Source organism: Gossypium hirsutum, chromosome A11 (genome assembly GCF_007990345.1).
Source record: "Gossypium hirsutum isolate 1008001.06 chromosome A11, Gossypium_hirsutum_v2.1, whole genome shotgun sequence".
Classification (NCBI taxonomy): Eukaryota; Viridiplantae; Streptophyta; class Magnoliopsida; order Malvales; family Malvaceae; genus Gossypium; species Gossypium hirsutum.
In genome coordinates this window covers 4,729,237-4,748,874 of record NC_053434.1, presented here as the reverse complement: position 1 = coordinate 4,748,874, position 19,638 = coordinate 4,729,237, and the positions used below count along the sequence as shown (strand labels likewise).

The window sequence follows — 19,638 nt, the reverse complement described above, 5'->3', positions numbered from 1 at the left end:
TAAGTCCATTACTTTTTGCAAGTCACTGTGGATATGATCTCGAGGTTGGCAAAGAGATCATATAGTACACTATCAAGCCATTTGTGATGATAATTATAAAGCTAAATCGAAGTGGTAATATGTCAGAATGGGTACATTACTTTATCCATACTACGAAGCAGAAAATATGAATTATATACAGGCCGAAGTTCTTGCAAGGCGAAGCATAACATTTGAAACTTGAAATGGAACAAACGACAACAGTTCATTGATAAACTATGATATTAGATAAGCCTGTCTAGATGATCTTCTCTTAGAATGAAGCATCTTCGACAATTCCAGTATCTGTAACCTCTCGAACAAGGTTTTTGGTGGAAGGCAATCCAGCTACGACATCGGATTCGATACCGCATTCATCTACACCCCTTTTGATCTTGAAGTAACCATCCTGTTACGAGAAATACAATAGTCAACATTTAAGCATCATAAAGACGGTTTCTTAATGAATATGGAGAAAAGTGGGACAGGAAACATACATCACCCCAGCCTCTATTCCATTGGTTTGCAAGAAGCTGCAATGGAGGAAAAAGGTAAAATATTAAAATGAAATCAAAGTAAATGATTCTTGAGATATTTGGCTAAAGATACAAGCCATTCAAACATACCCAGTAATCCTCTCCATCATATGAAGTTCCCCACCCGATCAGCTTAACTGCATGGCCTCCCATAACATCGCCAGTCAAATGTCTGTAAACTCCCGACTTGTAGTGAGCAAAATCCTGTAAAAATCATGAACCAGTTTAGAATATCGAACTGTGTTTGATCAGACTTTTCATTTCTAGAAATACCTATACCAGACACATGGATATAGGGATTCATTTTTCTTTAAGTGCCAAAAACATAGCAACTCTTGCATGGGATTCATGCAAAAGTAATAGTTTCAAAGCCTGCTACCGCTTGGAAATTGCTCATCAAGAGAAGCAGGAAATTCAATTAGAAAACTACAGAGTTCTTCCTTTACCTCATAAACGGTGAAGGAGACCTCAACCGGTCCATTCTTATAAACCTCAGCCATGATATCAGCAGGATTTGATTTGATCCTATACGCACCGACGCTATAGTGTTTTGACTGCTTCCAGAGAAGGTTTCCCTTAACACACTTTCTCACACATTTGGGAGTCGGAAATGCAGGCTCGCAACCAGGGTGAGAACAACCAATATCATCAAAGTATGGATCACACTGCAAGATGAAGAATATAATATTAGGAGGCAAATTAGGTTAAGCTATAGATTTTAATACTAAATCAGGATAGATGTCCAGAATGTTTTATCTAATACAGAGATATCACCAGATTTTCGAAAGAAATAATCTTTCATATTTATACTACTTGGAACTATTAATATAAGAATCTAATGGTTCATCTATGTTACTCTGGTATTCGTTTTGGTTTGAAGCACTTGCGTCTGACACTATTGTCTTATCATATCAAGTTATGATTATGGCGACATCATTTCTAATACTTTGGAAACTTAGATCCGTATCCATCACTCATCCCACGTCTGAGTGACAAAGTTCTCAGTGAAGTTGTGCTTGAGAAAAAAATACCTCTTCAGTGACAACACCACTGCGTACAAAGTATCTCCATGCAGAGATTGGATACCCTCCATCACAACCATCTCCACATAGAAAGCCACAGCATGCAAGAAGATCATTAACAGACAGAGATATGTTCTGTAATCAAAGATTTTGCAAGTAAAAATTGATGTCTATGAACCGTAAATGCTGTCTCTTTTCCTTTAGAAAGAGAAAGGAAACAAAAAGGAGTTTCATTTACCATGTCAAAATGGATACAGAACCGATCAGATAGTGATTCAACAGCTCCAAAAGCCCAGCAAGAACCACAGTGACCCCAAAGCATAAGCTCAGCTAAGCATACTCAGAATTTAATTATACAAGAACCAGATATAAAAATTGAGAGAAATGAAAATGAGTTACCTGATCTTTAATATTGAAATTGACCCAAGAATTGATTTCATCATAAAAAGAAGGAAATCATCAGTCCAATTTGTTTAAAGTTGGCAAAATTTAATAAACCAGCACATAACTCACCGAGAATTCTTCCAATTGAGGTACATTGTGGCCAAGCTGTTCTAGCATCAAAAGAAGTTGGCAATTTCAAGGATTTGTCATGACTTAAAATAGGAACGCCCAGAAGTTCTTTCTTAGGTGTTGGTTTTACTCCAAGAAGGTGCTTAAACTCACCAATCTATGCATCAAAACAACAAATTTGGAACTAATAAGCATACAGAAATAGCAACATAAACGAGAAAGAGAAAGATCAATGATGAGGTCCAGCAAGTTGCTGACTTACGGTGTAATTAGAAAATCTAGGATTCAGTGCAGCTTCCCATCCAGCCTTGGGGTTTTGATTTACTTGTTTTACAATTGAATCCTACATGATCAAGGTGAGAGTAAAGAATCAACGGTTGTCTATTTAACAACTGAAAGTTGAAGCCCTTCTTTCCCTTAAACACATCAGATTGAGAACATACCTGAAGGATCCGAGAGTTAAGCTTGACGTCTGAAAGTTGCTCCACAGCAATCAACTAAGTCCAAATTGCAACTTTGGGGGCTGAACCATAACAACCTAATCAATATTTCCTAGCAAACAAAGATGGCAGCCATACATAGAAAGCAACCACAAATAAGCTCCCCTGAAATCTCTCGTTGAGAAAATCAATTTTCTTTTTAGTTATATTGATTTAGTTTATATCTTTTCATCAAACACATGGTAAACTAAAAAAAAAAAGGTCAATAAACCACTATCAGCTCAAAAAAGTTTCCATCTAAAAGATCGAAACCCGGTTAGGGGAAACTACTAGCAGTAAATAAGTTTTCCTGAAGCCTCTCGTTGAGAAAACCAATTCTTTTTAAAGTTTATATTGAACACATGGTAAACTATAAAAAAAAATCGTCTATTTCATGAATCACAACTATGAGCTCAAAAAAAAAGTAAACGATTTAAGAGTTTCCATCTAAAAGATCGAAACCGATCTGGTAAACACAGATTCTAGATATTATTGCAAGTTATCAAAGTCAAAAACAGTATAGAAACTACACGTATATGCCCCAAAAAAATCGAACCCAAATTAAGAAAACGGAAGAAGTATCGGAAAATACCTTTGGGTGAACCGTAGAGAGAAGCAACAGAAAGGTAGCAAAAAAGAACGAGGGAGAAGCCATAACCTTAGTTTCCAAGGACAGAGGAAAGGGCAAAAGTGATTATGGGGATTAGAAGGGTCCTATTGCTTGACACCTTCCTTTATTGTTAAGCATGCAAAGAAAACGACAAAGGAGAGGTTAAAAGCGAGATAAGGGAGAGAGATGACGAAACTTCAAAAGTCCCATATTTTGAGGAATGATTGCGTGTTGGGTTATTATTGGACTGTTTGTGGACATTAAAGCGGCGCTGACGTCGAAATTATGGAAAATCTGACACCCTGTCTCGTGGCATCTTTCCTCCCCGCCATTGTTATCTCTAATGAGATATTTTTAAACTATATGTTACTTGAACTTTCACAGACAGATTCAATGTGGTGTCTTAAAGGCTAAAATAGACAGAGATAATGTTTTTAGTTGGGGGTTATTATTTTCATATTTTAAGTTTTTAACTTTCATACATCATTGGAAAACGCAATGCAATTATACGTTCGAGTTAGTTCCGAGTATAAATTTGTCGAGGAACGTCTAAATGAGATATTTGTATTTACGATTTATTTTATTCTGAATTTTTAAAAGGAAAATTGAGATAGATTCGATTAGTATAATCACTAAAATATACCTATTCATTTCGCTTCGTCAACCAGGATAAATTTTTAAATAAATTTAATATTTATATTAATATATGATTTATGTAATGATTCTATTTTTAAATAAATAAATTTAAAATTTAAATTAAATTATTATAATAAATCTATATAAATTGTGAATTTAATTGAAATATGACCAAAAAATTAATAATAATTAAAATATATCATATTACGAATAATAAAATCAACATAATAAATATATAAGTATGCCAAACTCTATGTAAAGGAATTCAAACTTACAAAAAATGGACTCAATTCAAATTTACTTAGCTCAATACGAAAATAATCAAAATCAACCTTAATTTCTACATGGATGCTGTTGGTGTCACTAAAACTATAACTTATGATCGGAAAATATGTGACATGAAGGAATAGCTCTAAAAAAAGTAAAATCCCAAAGTAAGCATTTTTGTGGTTTACAAAAATTGCATCAACATAACATAAATATGCAATTGTGTCAAATTTTATATAAAACTTTGGACACATTACAAATATATATAATTTTTTATTTAATTCAATCATAATAGTAAATTGTGTAAAATATGAGATAAATCAAGACACAACATAAATATGACATAAAAACATAATTTATTCTATAAATTGAACCATTACGATTGATTATGAAAACATGATATGTTAACATAAACGCGTCACAAACAATGAAATTTAAATTTACAAAATATGAATTATTGATATATATAATATATACAAATTTATAATATTCTAAATAAATATATATATTTTTGAAAAAATATATCATTATATATAATGAATAACATACCACCACAAACATAACAAAATCAAATTATTAATATCTAAAAACTTATATAAATAAAGTATACATAAATTTATGATACCTTAAAATATAAAAAATTTAATATAAATGTGAATCACATCACTTCATTTCATCCGAACACAAATAAAAACAAAATCTCAAAATATTTTTAGATTGCCAAATACCTTTCTGGGAAATTCTATTAGCATTGCTTACTTGGCAGAAAATTAGTCTTCCTCAAACTTTAATTGAGTATCTATTTTTATAGATTCCACGTCATCTTGAATTTTCGGATTGAATTCATCTATTATTAATCCGAGTAAGAAAAACCAAAATTATTTTCCTCCTTTCTTTCAAATGTACTTATTAACTTAAACAGGTAGCATTAGTTTCATCCCCAAAAGAAAAATTTATAATTAGGATGCCTTTGTTCTATGAAAATTAATTTACGAATTTTTTTTAGCTATTTTTTATATTTATTTGAAGAAAAATAGTTAACGAAAAATAATTTATTTATTTCAAATTTGAAAATTGACTTTTCTTTTTAAAAGAATCCCTTATAATACGTTGATTTATATATAAAATTTATTTGAATAAGGCAAACACTATTATATTTATAATATATTTAAATTAAAAAATTTATCATTAATAAGAATTATAAATTATAATAAAATAAAGACATAACACATAATATATTACAAATTTACACACCTATGAGTAAATGTATTTAAAAAGTCTCTATATTCCAACAATAGATCAAATTAATCTCTTTATTATTAAATAAATTAATTTAATCTTTATATTGATAAAAATTATAAAAAAGGACAATTATTAACAAAAATATGACATGAATGTTTCATCTTTTAGAAACCACCACTAAATGAGAGGAAGAAAATATTAAAAAAAAAACCATTATCAAGAACTTAAGAGAGCCGCTAAATCAATAATACATAAAAAAAACTAAATTTTATATCTTCCTACTGATCTCGGAATTTAATTTTGTGAACACTGTCATAATACTCTATTATGATAAGCATTCAATAACAGCTTTTATTAGATATCACGTATATGCTAATAATTGAAACTAAAATTGCTACTTTCAATAGATAAAGAAATGGATAAAAACTATCACATTTGCAGAGAAAATAAAATGGACGGAACTAAAAACAAAAAAAGAATCGGGATTGGATTATGTTGGAGTATATCGAGACGTGGGAGGAATTGCTTGCTTAGTTATCATATCTACATCATATCTACATCTCATATCATATGTCTTTTTCACGATGTTTCTCTTTCCAAACAACAAAGCTCATTTTTCTCTTTCTATTGAAACCCTAATGACCCAAGAAGTGTGCCACCGTCAATGGTCAACTTTGGTCACTAACACCGTCAAGTCGAAGCTCTCTCATGATTCTCTCCTCTAACGATTCAAATTTTGATTCTCATTGTTCTTTATTGCAATTTTCGATTTTGGCTCGGGATATCTATTAAGTTGTTAGGTTTGCTGATAAATTGGGTTAACATTTCAGGTAGATGGTTGAGTAGAGTTAGGAGGGGTGGATATTGGTTGGGATAGCAGATAAGGTTTAGGAAAGAGGTGATGGTGGTGAATTGAGAAAATGGCAATGGTGAGTTGAAGCTTGGGGACCGGCCCATACAAAATATTATTGTGTTTTTTTATATGAAAAATAGATTTAAAATTTTATTCGAGTATGGTCTAAATTAAAAATTGTTAAATATAAGTCCGACTCAATTTATTTGTATTAATTATTTAGATTATTTTTTTATATAAAAATAAATTTAAAATATATAATACATCAAAAACATTTAAAATATTAAAATAAATATTTTTTAATAAATTGAAAATATATTGAAAAATTATATTTAATACTAAAACAGTTGTAACTTAACAAGTAAATGCCTCAAAAATGGTAACAAATTTAACAATAAAATATGAGTTATATTATATCCAAATAACAACAATAGTATAATAATATAATAAAAAATAATAACAAAACAATAACAAAACAATAACAAAATAACAACAAAACAACTTATTCAGGTCGGATAAGAGAAAAAATCTTATTCGAGGCTCGACCAATTTAGAAAGCGAGTCTTATTTTTTTATCCAAGGCTTTAAGCCCATTTTCTCGACTTATAATTTTATCTAAATTCTCTCATTTATCGAACGAATTTTTAAATCCGGACGAATAACTAGACCTATCATTAAGTTTACTTGGAAATTGTGTAGATAATTTCCAGATTAAATGAGAAGTAAAAAAGACATAACTATTTATAAGGGAATTAAAGTTCCATTTGTATGAGATTATGCATTTATTTAAGTTTTTTTGTCAACTGATATTTTATATTACTTTATATTTAGATAATCTAATTTTTTACCTTATTTTTTACCAAAATAATATTTAAATACTATTTTATATTAGTTTATCAAATTAAATTAAAAATAATATTAGATTTATCATACAATTTATAAATTCTATAAAAAATCAAGCTAAAAAGCGTTTGAGAACTTTGAGGGCCAAAGACAAATTATCATATTTTTAAACATTAATTATAGTGTTAGAATAAAATTTTAAAAACCTTGAAGGGTTAAAATGAAAATTTTCAAATTTTAGAGCGCTGCCCCCCTGCCACCCCCGCCCCCAAAATTCGCCCCTGTTGACAGAAAACTGCCAAACCCCACATTAAACCCTAATTCCAACCCAAACGGAAGCTATTAGGCCGGACGAGATAGTTCTCCCTCGCCTCTCAATTTCAAAATGAGATAGGTACTTTACGCTTCTATTTTAAATAACCTATTTGGTTTAGGACTTTTTCTTTTCTTTTTTTTACTCGTGTAAGCTGTAAGCAAGGTTCTTACTTTGTATTCCAATCCAACTCTTTTCTTCTTCACCACCGAAAGTAGAAAAAATGGATAATAAGGACACAGCTCATTCTCATCTATTGAGTTTTCTCAATGCTATTCCTCCGGTTGATTTTTGCTGCGTCTATGGCTCGACTCTCCATTCAACCGATCCTGGCAAGGTTCTTCTGTTTCACCATAACTCTGTATTTCTTGCATTTCACCTTTGTATATATATATATTTTTTACTTTTTGTTCTTTTCCAGTCAACCATGGTAGATTACATACTCGGCGTGTCTGACCCCCTGCAATGGCATTCCGAGGTGAGATTTTCATATTTTAAGCTATGTCACTACAAATTAACAATTCTTTACATTGCGATTTTCCCTTATATTTTCATCTATCTAATCTATTTTGTCTTTCTCCCAACTAGAATCTAAAAATGAATGCAGATCATTACGCCTCATGGATGGTGCTTCTCGGAGGGGCGAAACTGGTTCTCTCTGTCTCTCTCATTCATCAGTACAGTTTTATTTTTTTGTTTCCCATCAACTCACACTACAGTTTGTTGGTTTGTAGATTACTAATATCGCAGACAAATTAGGAGTAGGAGTACATTTCAACCCGTATGTTACTTGGAATGACAAGGTAATTGAGTATTAATTATTTGAGATCTTAAGTTTAATATGATTAGTGAAATGGATTATAGGTGTATACACTCATTGATTTCGTGTAAATCTTAATTGCCCCACACTTTGGCTTTATTGTGGATGGCAGATGTTGAAATATGGAGTTGTTAGAATGCATGACTTGATCCAAGACATACTAAATTGGGAGAGGTTCTACTTGAGTGGTCGTTTGCAAAAACCGGTGTGTTTTACCTGATTCTTTTTTTCCTCAGTATCTTGTGTTATATTTCTTTCAAAAAAGTACTGCAAAAATGGATACTTATTGTGAGTTGTAACTAATTGTTAACTGTCTTGTAAGGCTTGTCTAATGTTAAAATCACCCTTGTTTTCTTGTTTGCCAAATGAAGGTGAATCATTCGGCATTTTTTTAGAAGCATATTCACCATTTATTGCAGTATTCTTTTACCTTTGTTTTTTTAGGTAAATATGCTTGTGGATAACCTGGACATTGAAACTATAAACTCAGTTAACCTTCGAGCTGCAATGTCTGCTGCTCTCCTCCTCTTACCACCCAAATTCACAGAGGTTTGCTCTGTTGCTGTTTTTTCCTCTTAGAAATGTCATATTACCAGATTTATTATAATCAACTCCGTGTTCATGTAGGAAGACCTTTATGCCAAAATATGTAGCCTGTCATACATGGGTGACGTGCGTATGCTTTTTGCAGAGGACCGAAATAAGGTAAAACTTAAGTTTGTTTAAGGTGGAAATTTGAAGGGAAGTACTTAGCTGTCGATTGTGCAATTCATCTTCTGAAATTTACATTGGTTTTGTTAATCAAAGTTGGGGAATAACTTCTGAAATTTCCTTTTTTTTTTTAGTAAATTTTCCACTGCTTGTTTGTTCAATTTTCATTTAATCTGGTATTTATTTCATTATGCTGTAAGAGGGATATTTTCTTGATTCAGGTGAAGAAGATCGTACAAGGGCAGTTTGATTTATTCCAGTCCATGTATAAGCCGTTTCTTGAAGAGTATGAAGGCAAAGACTTCTTAAGATTCTCATCATCTAAAAATCAACTTGCAAATATATCTCAGGTTTATATGAATTCAAATTAAAGAACCCAAAGTTGGCATCATTTATTGCTCACATACTTAAATAAAATGAAGTGTCTGCATTCTCTACTTTTATCCAAGCTCTCTTAATAGTTAAAAATGGGGCAAATACTGAAGTTATTTTATATGCACTAACACTTACTGCTTGCATGGTTTTAATTACTTGAATTTGTTTTTTCTTTAATGTTATTTTAGGTTGTTGTGTAGGTATGAAGATGGTAATTTCTTGTTTCCTGTATTTGTTGATTTCACCTCATAGAGGGAATTGCTGTAAATGGTATTGATGAGAAGCTTTACTAAATGGCTTAACTTTTATGGAAAAGTTATCATATATTTCATGCCAGACCTTTGGGGCTTTTGAATTGCATATGGAATAACATTCTCTGTGAGACTATTGATATTGAAATATTCTTGGTTGAAATCAGGATTGTGGCTTACCAGTGACTCACTCGCACATATCTTTCCTTCCTCCAACTGTTAGAAGCCAAATGGGGATGAAGATAGGAAAGAAGAAAGTAATCAGTGAATCTGGTAAGTGACCACTTACATTAGCCCCCCTAGTCTTGAAAGCTTTTTTTTTTTTTTAAATAGTGCTACTAGGTAAGTTGGTGAAGTAGATTGATTTACAAAGGGAAATTGTTATGTTATGTTTGGTTGAATATGGGCAGGTAAGGTTGGGAATGGGAATGAGTTAGGATTTGGGTCAAGAGAAGAGGCTGCAAAGTGCATGCAGAAGGCATTGAGGCGAACAGTGATGGTTTCAAGTGCAAGGCAAGCAGTATCTGGTTTATTGACTGTGGGCGGTGTTAAAGCAGCTAGATATCTAACCAGTAAGATGTGCAAGGCTTGGAGATCATGGACAAGGACATGATTATCATAATCTAAATCAAGGCTGGGCTGGGATGGGAAGCTGTTATCGTAATCTAAATCAGGCTGGGGATTGGGAACTGTTGTTGTGCATTACTATTTTCCTTTTTGGTTATACATAAAAATATTATTAAGATAAAATCTTATTATATATATGTATTGACTTATTTGAAATTAAGTCACATTACAAGAAGTTCGAACAAAAAAAAATTACAATACAAAATTTTCTCAAGTAAGATAAGTCATAATTATTATTAACTTTTTTGTACTCAAAAGTAATTTTTATTTATTTGTTTATTTTTTAAAGTAAAAGAAATCTATTTATAATATACTAATAAACAAAAAAGCTAAAATTCAATTGTAATAATTGAAATTATTGTTAAAAGATATATACTTTGTAATGGTAAACAAAAATATAAAAGATAATTTAAAATTACAAATTAAAACAAACTAATTATTTATGTTATATCTATTTTAATATGAATTTATATAATCATATCAATTTAAGTTCAAATTATTATTTGTTTTGAAAATAAGTTCATTTTATTTTGATCTTGGGTGAATTTGAATTAAAATGATTTTGTAGTTTTGTTTTTGTAGTAAAATCGTAATTGATAAAAATATAAAAAAATAAGGAGTAAATTTGTAATTATTTTTAAATGGATTTAATGAAAAAGTCATTTAAATAACTAAAAAAAACTGAAAAAAGAAGACCAATTTTGAACAAATTTCGAAATATAAAAAAGTTACTAATACGAATTATTTTCGGTGGCATATGCTGGCGAGACAGGGCAACTGAACTCTCATCGTAGAAGTAGATTATAAATTTATATAATTCATAAGCGGCTGCGGCGGCCACCGCTTCGTATGAGTTTGAAATTCTGCCAAACCCAAACTAAAGCCGTATTTGTTTCTTCTTTTAAACTCCGACGTACTGTTTCTTATGCGATTTTTGTTTCTCTGCAGTTTTTTCAGTCTCCCAAAACATGCCACAAGGTTCCTAGAATTTTTCCCTATTCCACTGTTCCAAATCAATTAATAAAAACTCAGCTAATAGTATTTGAGTTTGATGTTAATGCAGACCTTCCTGGGTTCTACTATGATGCGGAGAAGAACAGGTACTTCCCCAATAAACCTCGGATACCTGGCTCTTCTTCTTTCTCCAATGTTTCGCCATCCCAAAACAACCCTCTTTGTAGCTCCCTCCAGGTAACCCCTTCGGGTTCTTCTTCAATAACTTAATTCTTATACTTCAACACTTTGAAACTCAAAACTCACATTAAAAAGTGGTTTCTTCCCTTAGGAAATAATAATTCATTAATTCATGCTTGAATACATCTGCTTCTGTATTTGAGACTTTTCGAATTTTTCAGTTGGAAAACTATATATTTTAATCAGATCCAGTATACTTGCAATATTAATTCTTACAACTAACTTTTTAACTTACATACACATAGCTTCGTGTGTTTCCCATCTTCAATTTCTTTTAGGCTCTGTTTGGGTGCAGGCAACCACGTTATGTCCAAAAACCAGGGTTCCCGCATCTAAGCTGCTTCATCTTAGAGAGTTGAACGGCGATGCTTTTAGTTATGATCGAGGAAGGCATAGCTTTGTGGAGGAATTCCATAACTTACATGCTTCTAAACCTGTGGTAATTTATACGTTGCCTTTTCATTTTCCATTTATCCAGAATTATTAAATTATTCATGTTAGTGGAATCTAAATCTAACTAAAATGGACTGCAAGATTTTTTTTTATCCCATTAAGAGCTACCTTTAGTTTATCTCGCTAAGGGATCAAACCTTCTTCTTTTTCCTTTGTGACCCTCAAGAATATGTATTGAGAAAACTAGAGTTATACTGTTTTATATGAATTTATATTGCCTGTAATACTCACGCATATTCCTTTTGCAATATTAGTCATTCTTTAAATCAGAGTTTTATTCCCAAATTTCTTACTGATAATCACTTAGTTTTCATTATTGTATTTTACAGCATTTCAGATTTGTTTCAGGTTTGGAGATATGGTGCAACAAACGAAAATTTATTAAGAAATATACGTTATAGTGCTTTGGAGCAGACACAAATTGATGTCCAGACACTAGAGGGTCAAATGGAAACAGAAGTTCTGCTAGCGGGCAGTATAGACGGCTCCTTGAGGTATAAATGTAGTTGGAAATAGATATAGATGTATCTACATCCTCTTCCAAGTACAAGATGCCTCCAATTTCCTATTGCTGTACTATAAATTCTACTACTTTAGGTGGATCTACAATCTATTAATATGAGGCATTAGCTGTTGGCATTTCTTTGCGTTGATCACATTTACTGGTGTCAAAATACAATATGCTGAAGTGTGTCATCTGTTACTCTGAGTAATGACCTCTAATTGAAATGATTGTGTCAGTTCTTCCGGTGCTCATGCATCACGGTTGGGTGACCTAAACATGCCATACTTCTTGCAACTTGCTGTCAAATGCGATAAAAATTAGGTCTCCTTTTCAATTTTGTTGCGACATTGGAACATCTACATATCATGCTCATCTTTTCTTTCTCCCAATGATCTGGTCTTCTTTTTGGCGTTACCATCTAACATTACATATCCCTTCCTATTGTTGTATTGGAGCTTTTACATGTTATGATGCATGGTGCATTCTCCTACTACTGCAACATACATGCAGATGCACTAGTTCTTTCTCACTTCCATTTTTCTGTTTACGTCTGTTACATTGTATTTCTAAGCATTTGTCTCGTTGATTTGTTATTTTCTACTGGCTGCTATTGTGACATATGTTTAGCTTCCTTTGATGGCGTTGCAAAGGAACTTATATATCATCCATTTTTTTTGAAACCTTCTATCAATGTTGTGGTACTTAATAAAAATTTGGATACTGTTTAGCTATAGTTTTTGAAGTTTGGTTTTCTTGCAGTCTCTTAAAGGTTGGAAGTGAACGCCATTTTGACTATGGGATCACACACATTCCAGATCGTGTTTGGCCTTCCACCAAAGGGGATGTGGAGAGTGATGAAACGCCTCCGTATGTCTCGAGGCCTACAGCTGCTCCACTCCATATGCCGTCAAGAATATCTTCTATAAGATTGTGTGAAAAGCAATCCTTTTCTACAAACAATGATGATTCCAAGTTCCAATGCTCACTGTATCCTTCAGTGATCACTTATCTTGACAAGTTCTTCAATATACTGAAGACATTAATTCCTGAAATCTTCATCTTCTCTGTGATCTCGATGTCCCATAGTTCTATGGTTTATGAAGCGTGAAATCTCACTTTGCCTAATGGATGTGCTATCTAATTCATGGTTTATATGATTTAATATGCTTCATTCTTCGCTCCTGCCATAAATTCCTAGATTTTCTTATTTATTCTGTTTGCATCTCAAGAAGAGATTTGGTTTTTCACTTGCAATATCTTAACGTAAAAAAACAGCATAACTACACTGGGATCTGAGACTTACGGTGGATTTGTTTATATCCTTAATCTCCTGGAACCAGTAGATTTTACTTCTCGATTGGATCGAAGGTTACATGCAGTTGCTTCTTTTAATCATACCATTTGGACTGCAGATTATAGTTTTAATACAGCTCAAGCAGCAATAGGCAAGTTTCTTTCTCTCTTCTTTTAATTTTTTGCTCTTTTTAAGTTATGTTTGAATTTGCTTTCAGATTGTATTTCATTTTTAGCATGGAAATTATGTAGCTTTCCAAAAATTTATGATATTTCTATTCCTATATTATGGCATTGTCCTCTAGATGGATTCATTGACCTTCCTAGTCTTTAGTTTGATCAGTAATGCAAGGTGCTTTGCTGTCATCTCTTGCCATGTTTTCCTCTGTCTAGTCTAGAGACATTGAAGTAACATGTTTCCCTGCTCAGTTCAGGTTGCAATTTCATAGTATTAGGCATAAACTTGTATCCACTTGAGCTAAGGTACGATCATTGGTATAGCATTTCTTACACTTGCTCTACTCTTCAACCACAAACTGCAATTAATTGGGAATTCTCTTGATAACTTATGATTATGTTAAATTTCTGTTGCTGTATCTTATTTGAACAACTGCTCCATTTCCTGATAGCATATAAGAATAAATAAGAGGGGTAGTGACCTTTAGCCGTTGCTTTCCTTCACCCTGTAATATTCAGACACTTATATTATATATGCTTTTTTATCATTATAGGAACTGATATTGGAGTAGCCTTGGTCAATGTTGAAAGAGGAGCAACGAAGTGGGTGTGTCGTAGCAAAAGTGATGTTTTGGCTCTACAATTTGATCAGACAGTAAGAATTATATCCTTCAAGGTCTAATGATGTGAAATTCCTCTTTACTTTAATCGATGAACCTTTTAGTAATATATCAGTTTGTAAGGGGAAAAGTATGTTCATTAATATCAGTATTCAATTGTGCTTAATTTTGTTTCTCCCATTACCCACTGGGAGTCAAATAAATTCATTTTTTTGAGGTTCTAGACCTTTCTTTCTTTTGGTTAAGTTTCAAGTTATTTGTTGTATCTTATTCTTTTAACTGGTGGCGTAACGTGTTCCATGATAATTAATGTATGATATATGCTCTGAGCTTGGAAAGGAAGCATTGAAGCTTATAGCATACTTATATCTTGAAATTGATCCTGAATGTGACTTATTTCAGGGAAATATTGTTCTTTGTGGACTCAGAAATGGAGCAATTGTCACTGTGGATGTTCGTGAGAACCAGGAGCGCATGTTTTCTAGACTTACTAAGCTTAAAATACCTTACTCGTCTTCAGGAAGAAGTAGTCAGAAAAGATGGTTTGAGGTACCAATTTCTATTTAGACATTAAATTGAAGTTTTTATGTATGCACAATGAAGATTTTGGATGATGGTGGTTGATAATTCTGAAACACGGTTGTGGTTTTAGAGTAGATATATCATATATCTTGCCATCTTCATCTTCTTTCACAGACTGATGAAGATCTATGATTGAAAATTATGGATACTGCAGTTGTTTATTGTGCTTATTAGTTTTTGCAGATATCATATTTCCATTTTTCTACCTTGTAGCATCAGCTTACTCAATTTACTTTATTTATGCCTCAATCCATCTCATATCTGGGAAACATGTTAAAATATTTAACTTGGAATTTCTTTTTGTTGTTATCAGAGGTTAATTTATGTGGTTGTCATGTTTTACAGATCAAAGGACTTATATCTCCTTCTCATACAATTCATATGCCGTCATCTATTTCTAGGTTGGTGAGTCTTGATGCTTTTGTAAACCTGCTTTGTAGTCTTGTTTGTTTGCTTCAAGTTTATTAACTCCTGCTATGTTGTCTGACCTCAAGTTTGGTATCACTTCAATCCTATGATCAATACTTCTTGGCAAGCTCAATGGATGGTTCGGTGAGTTCCATTTGTCCATTTAACTCTTGTACTAGATTTTGCTTTGCTTACTTCTCACTCTGCATCTAATTTTCCTCCCTGGTTAGTTTTTTAAATTATGCTTTGCATGGATAGATGTTTCAGTTACCTTGTGTTGTAATTTTTCTGATATTGGTTGTAGCTGTGTCAGGTGATATTTTAGATTAATGATTTCTCTTGTGAATATTATTTTTCATAAGGCGCAACTTTTTTTTTTTAGATGAAGCTCTATGATCACCGTCTAACTAAGAGAGGGGCTGTACAATCGTATGGAGGGCATGTGAATTCGCATACACGTATACAGCTTGGAGTTGACCAATCTGAGAGATTTGTTATGTCAGGTGAAGTGCATTAACAACTGAATGAATGGGCATACAATGTTTAGCAGATGTAAGAATTTGAGTGTGACAACATTTGATCTTGCAGGGGGAGAGGACTGCTATTTACGACTGTGGAGTATCAAGTCCGGTAAAATGCTGCTTGGGGAAAAATTTTCTGATTCCGTGCTAACAAACATTTGCTGGCAAAGAGCTCAAAGTAAATTTGATTTCCCCCTTCTTTACTTTTGCTTTGCCCCGGCTTCTGGGGTAGCAACATCATGTAATAAATTGACTTTGTTTTTGTCCACTTTATAGGGACCTTGGGAAAGGAAGGTGAAATTAGACAAAACCATAATTGTAGAGCATGGCTTGCATCAGAAGAAGGGCTATTCCACATGCACTGGTCCTGAGTTGGAAACCATGGATTTTGGTGAGAAGAGACTTGACACTTAATATCGCCAGTTTTGATAATATGGCCACTATGGGGAAAATTTTAGGTTCGCATACTGTAAACTAGTATTAGTATAGTATCCAGCATGATTATGTGAGGAATTTTGGTGTCTTTGCCTGTTTGGCAGTGGAGTAGGAAAATGCTCTCTATTCCACATGCACATAGGACATGAATATAGGCGTAGGCATATTTGATTCCAACACTGACCAATAACCATGGGTAGCGACTAATGAATTGAGAAAATGAAAATTGTTTATTTGTGAATTTATAAAGCGCTATAATGTTGTTGGTGTCTTACTTTGTCGATTTTTCCTTATTGTGGGTTGAAGTTTTAAATCAAAATAAATGAAGAGAACTCGCCGTTAGCGCAACAGCGACACCAGTCCCACATTGCGGAACATTTGGATTTTCATTTAAACATTCATATTAAGCCAAAAACCTAGGCACACAAATTGTACACGGGACATTTTGAGAAATGAGAGTGCTTTTATTATTCTGATGGCAAAGAAAATTGATTCCCTTGCTTTTTTAATTCTGATTGATGAAAAAAGATCTGACAGTCGTATATTTTAACAAAAAAAATACTTAAAAGATAGGAAAATAACAACAATTATATTGAAGGGTTATCATGTTATAGTTGAGAGAGTCGTATATAAGATAATCAAAAATTAAATTCATAGCTGTTCCTACGTAATTTCAAATATATAGAAACACTGCAGCTCAAATAATAGTGTAATTTCTTTGGAAATTTTTTCAAACATAAACTTAATTTAATTTATCAGATATCCCAAGCTTGATAATAAAAAAATTCGTGCTTATAAATTCCTGATGTGCATGAAACGCAATTTTTAGAATTATCTTACGCCTAACAGAATTGCATGCGACATAAACGTAATTTGCGGCCGCAAAACTAGGGATCAAAGAGAATATATAAAATATGGTTGAAGTTAATTTATACTCCAGATTTAAGGCCAATGAGAAATAGATCAGCTGTTTCATTGCTATCCTCTACCTAGCTAATTGCAGAGCTGCTGTTACATCTGACCACGACCTTCATAAGTCCCTGCTCTCATGCTTCTGCATGCCATCAAATATTGGCCATATCTCAGCCCACAATACCTTTCCAATTCCAATATTTCTACGTAAACCAGCCAACCAATTTCCTTTGGAGTCCCATATGACGAATTTGAATTATAAATTTTTAAGAGTTGAAAATATAATTTAATCATAGTATTAATGTAAAATTTTAATATTTTTTTAAGAGCTAAACTATAAAATTTCATTTTTAGAGAGGTTATAATCAAATTTTATGTTTAAGGAAGAGTCTAATTACAATTTTATCATTGAATCAACTTAAAACTTCACACTTTTTAAAAGAACTAACAGAACAAATTTTCATTTTAAAGAAATCGGTGTTTGCTTGCCCTGTTTGGCTCCGCCTCTATCCAAAAGGTGAAGAGCCTTGCCAATCGGTGGTCTTAACTACCCATTTTGTACTCACTTTTACCCACCCAACATCAGGAGACAACCAACAAATTTTGCGGAGGCACCCAATAGACCCGACTAATACCTTTTCTTATACTGTAGAATGGATTTTTTGTGCGAGTAAAGCTCTATGTAATTCAATAAAAAATAAACTTGTTCCCACGCGTCCAAACATTCCAACGTATCACCCCAAATAAAATATTCCGACAGGTTATACCATCCCTCCATAAAAGACTCAGCAAGAAGGTTACTACAAAGCCAATAAGATAAATCAAGTTTCCCTCAAGTCACTGAATAATTTTTTTGCACGTATATAGTTGTCTCTGTTAAATTTTTTTCAAAAAGGGTACGAAAAATTTCTAGCCTTTTCTCTTAGACATTCTCAACCTTTGTCAGAAAATGATCACACGTTTATTTAATCTTTTGAGGTCCTCGAAATTTTTTATAATATCCTATCAATTATCTCTGGCTTCTCAATGATTCTCAACTATATTTGAATTCAAACAGACATTATTTTTAATTTTACTGAAATAACTTTACTGCTTACCTAAAAGAAGCATAAGTTGAAATATTTAAGTTTATTCTTTTGAAATTAGTTTTATAAATTCTTATATTAATTTTTTTTCTTTCATTAACTATTTTATTGTTTACATATTTTTAATCTAACTAACAACCGTGGCAACACTGCAATAATAATTATTGCCGTTGAGAGAACTATTATTTTATAGTCATTAATTATTCATTATATTTGTTCCTTTGGAGAATATCATATAACTACCTTTGGAACTTATATTATCATGTTTGAAATAAATAATTTCAAAATTACTTCATTTGATATTTCTGAATTTTATTTTATTATTTCAGCCAAAAAGTATATTAGAGTTTAATAAATCATGAAATAAGCATGCAAAAGAATCAAAATATCAAAAAAAAAAATGAAAATGATTTTTTTATATTAATCCTAATTTCATGTACTTATCCGTTACCACTTCAACAGTTAAATAAACAAATTATTAAATTCAAAAAGTGGTTGAATTGTACTTAAGTATATAAATTGAACTTGTGAGAATTAATAAAAAAAGATGTCAACTAATGCAAATTAAAGATGTAGTATACCTACCCTATATACACATAAACTTTGACGGCATATTCATAATTTGTATATTTTGATAAAAAGTATTAGGAATTAAATTGTATTTTATTCTTTTTACTTAAAATATGAATAAATTAATCCATGTACGTTAGATCAAAGAATAAACTAATCCTTTTGTTAAAATTTTCATTCATTTCTACTGCTAAAAATTTGTCCTTGTACGTCTGCGTAAGGCACATGCGGCATGTCACATGTTATTATCTGATTATTCCATCAACCATGCATGTTTTTAACAGTAAAAATGGAAGAAAGTTTTAACAGAAAACACTAATTTGCTCTTTAATCTAATGTACATGGACTAGTTTGCCCATATCATGAGTAGAGAGGGTAAAATGCAATCAGACTCCTAGTATAGGGACCTCCATGATACTTTTACCCACTATTTTATATTTAATTGTATTTTGATATATTATTTAAATATTCATCTAAAAAATTAAAAATTATGATTAAATACCAACAAGTGACGATGTAATGATAAGTCAAAAAATAGTCTCATAGGTTTAGAATTTGACCCATTTTCTTATTAAGCGAGGGGTACGAAATAAATCAGATTGATTTTTTAATCAAAAGTACTATGTGAAATTTTCGATTTTTCCTTTCTCTATCACTATCTCATAAGTAAATCATTTGAATCAATAGAGAAGATTCGAACATTGAGCATACATTATTAGGAGAGGTAGAAACGAACCCCAACATGAATCCTATTACGGAAAAAAAAA

At 32.0% G+C, this 19,638-nt stretch overlaps 3 protein-coding genes across 9 annotated transcripts; 2 read left to right on the top strand and 1 right to left on the bottom strand.

The window, feature by feature from the left end:
* Window positions 1-120: 120 nt before the first annotated feature.
* Window positions 121-3,223, bottom strand: LOC107924551 (cathepsin B-like protease 3). Its single transcript, XM_016855054.2, has 10 exons — window positions 3,161-3,223; window positions 2,533-2,586; window positions 2,352-2,432; window positions 2,090-2,246; window positions 1,815-1,906; window positions 1,586-1,711; window positions 1,001-1,219; window positions 645-758; window positions 516-551; window positions 121-427 (listed from the first exon to the last, which is right to left on the bottom strand). Exons 1-10 carry the CDS (start codon window positions 3,221-3,223, stop codon window positions 293-295), a joined length of 1,077 nt encoding a protein of 358 aa, XP_016710543.1. The 3' UTR covers window positions 121-292.
* A 4,005-nt stretch (window positions 3,224-7,228) lies between these two features.
* Window positions 7,229-10,280, top strand: LOC107922846 (phosphatidate cytidylyltransferase, mitochondrial). 6 transcript variants are annotated; one of them, XM_016853038.2, is made up of 11 exons: window positions 7,229-7,413; window positions 7,548-7,669; window positions 7,754-7,810; window positions 7,921-7,983; window positions 8,067-8,135; window positions 8,265-8,357; window positions 8,597-8,701; window positions 8,780-8,857; window positions 9,085-9,213; window positions 9,657-9,762; window positions 9,900-10,280. In XM_016853038.2, exons 2-11 carry the CDS (start codon window positions 7,556-7,558, stop codon window positions 10,100-10,102), a joined length of 1,017 nt encoding a protein of 338 aa, XP_016708527.1. In that variant the 5' UTR covers window positions 7,229-7,413; window positions 7,548-7,555; the 3' UTR covers window positions 10,103-10,280. The 6 variants fall into 6 exon arrangements, with proteins under 6 accessions (XP_016708527.1, XP_040936633.1, XP_016708528.1 ...); XM_016853039.2 differs by having other exon boundaries at window positions 7,281-7,413; window positions 7,551-7,669; XM_041080699.1 differs by lacking the exon at window positions 8,265-8,357 and having other exon boundaries at window positions 7,269-7,413.
* A 566-nt stretch (window positions 10,281-10,846) lies between these two features.
* LOC107922745 (DDB1- and CUL4-associated factor 4) lies at window positions 10,847-16,578 on the top strand. Of its 2 annotated transcripts, XM_016852900.2 has the most exons (14): window positions 10,847-10,963; window positions 11,065-11,094; window positions 11,180-11,307; window positions 11,606-11,749; window positions 12,112-12,257; window positions 13,028-13,255; window positions 13,544-13,713; window positions 14,293-14,393; window positions 14,761-14,907; window positions 15,286-15,341; window positions 15,435-15,492; window positions 15,731-15,851; window positions 15,937-16,047; window positions 16,146-16,578. In XM_016852900.2, the coding sequence occupies exons 2-14, from the start codon at window positions 11,085-11,087 to the stop codon at window positions 16,238-16,240; spliced, it is 1,515 nt and encodes a 504-aa protein (XP_016708389.1). In that variant the 5' UTR covers window positions 10,847-10,963; window positions 11,065-11,084; the 3' UTR covers window positions 16,241-16,578. The 2 variants fall into 2 exon arrangements, with proteins under 2 accessions (XP_016708389.1, XP_016708388.1); XM_016852899.2 differs by having other exon boundaries at window positions 10,870-11,094.
* Window positions 16,579-19,638: the final 3,060 nt, after the last annotated feature.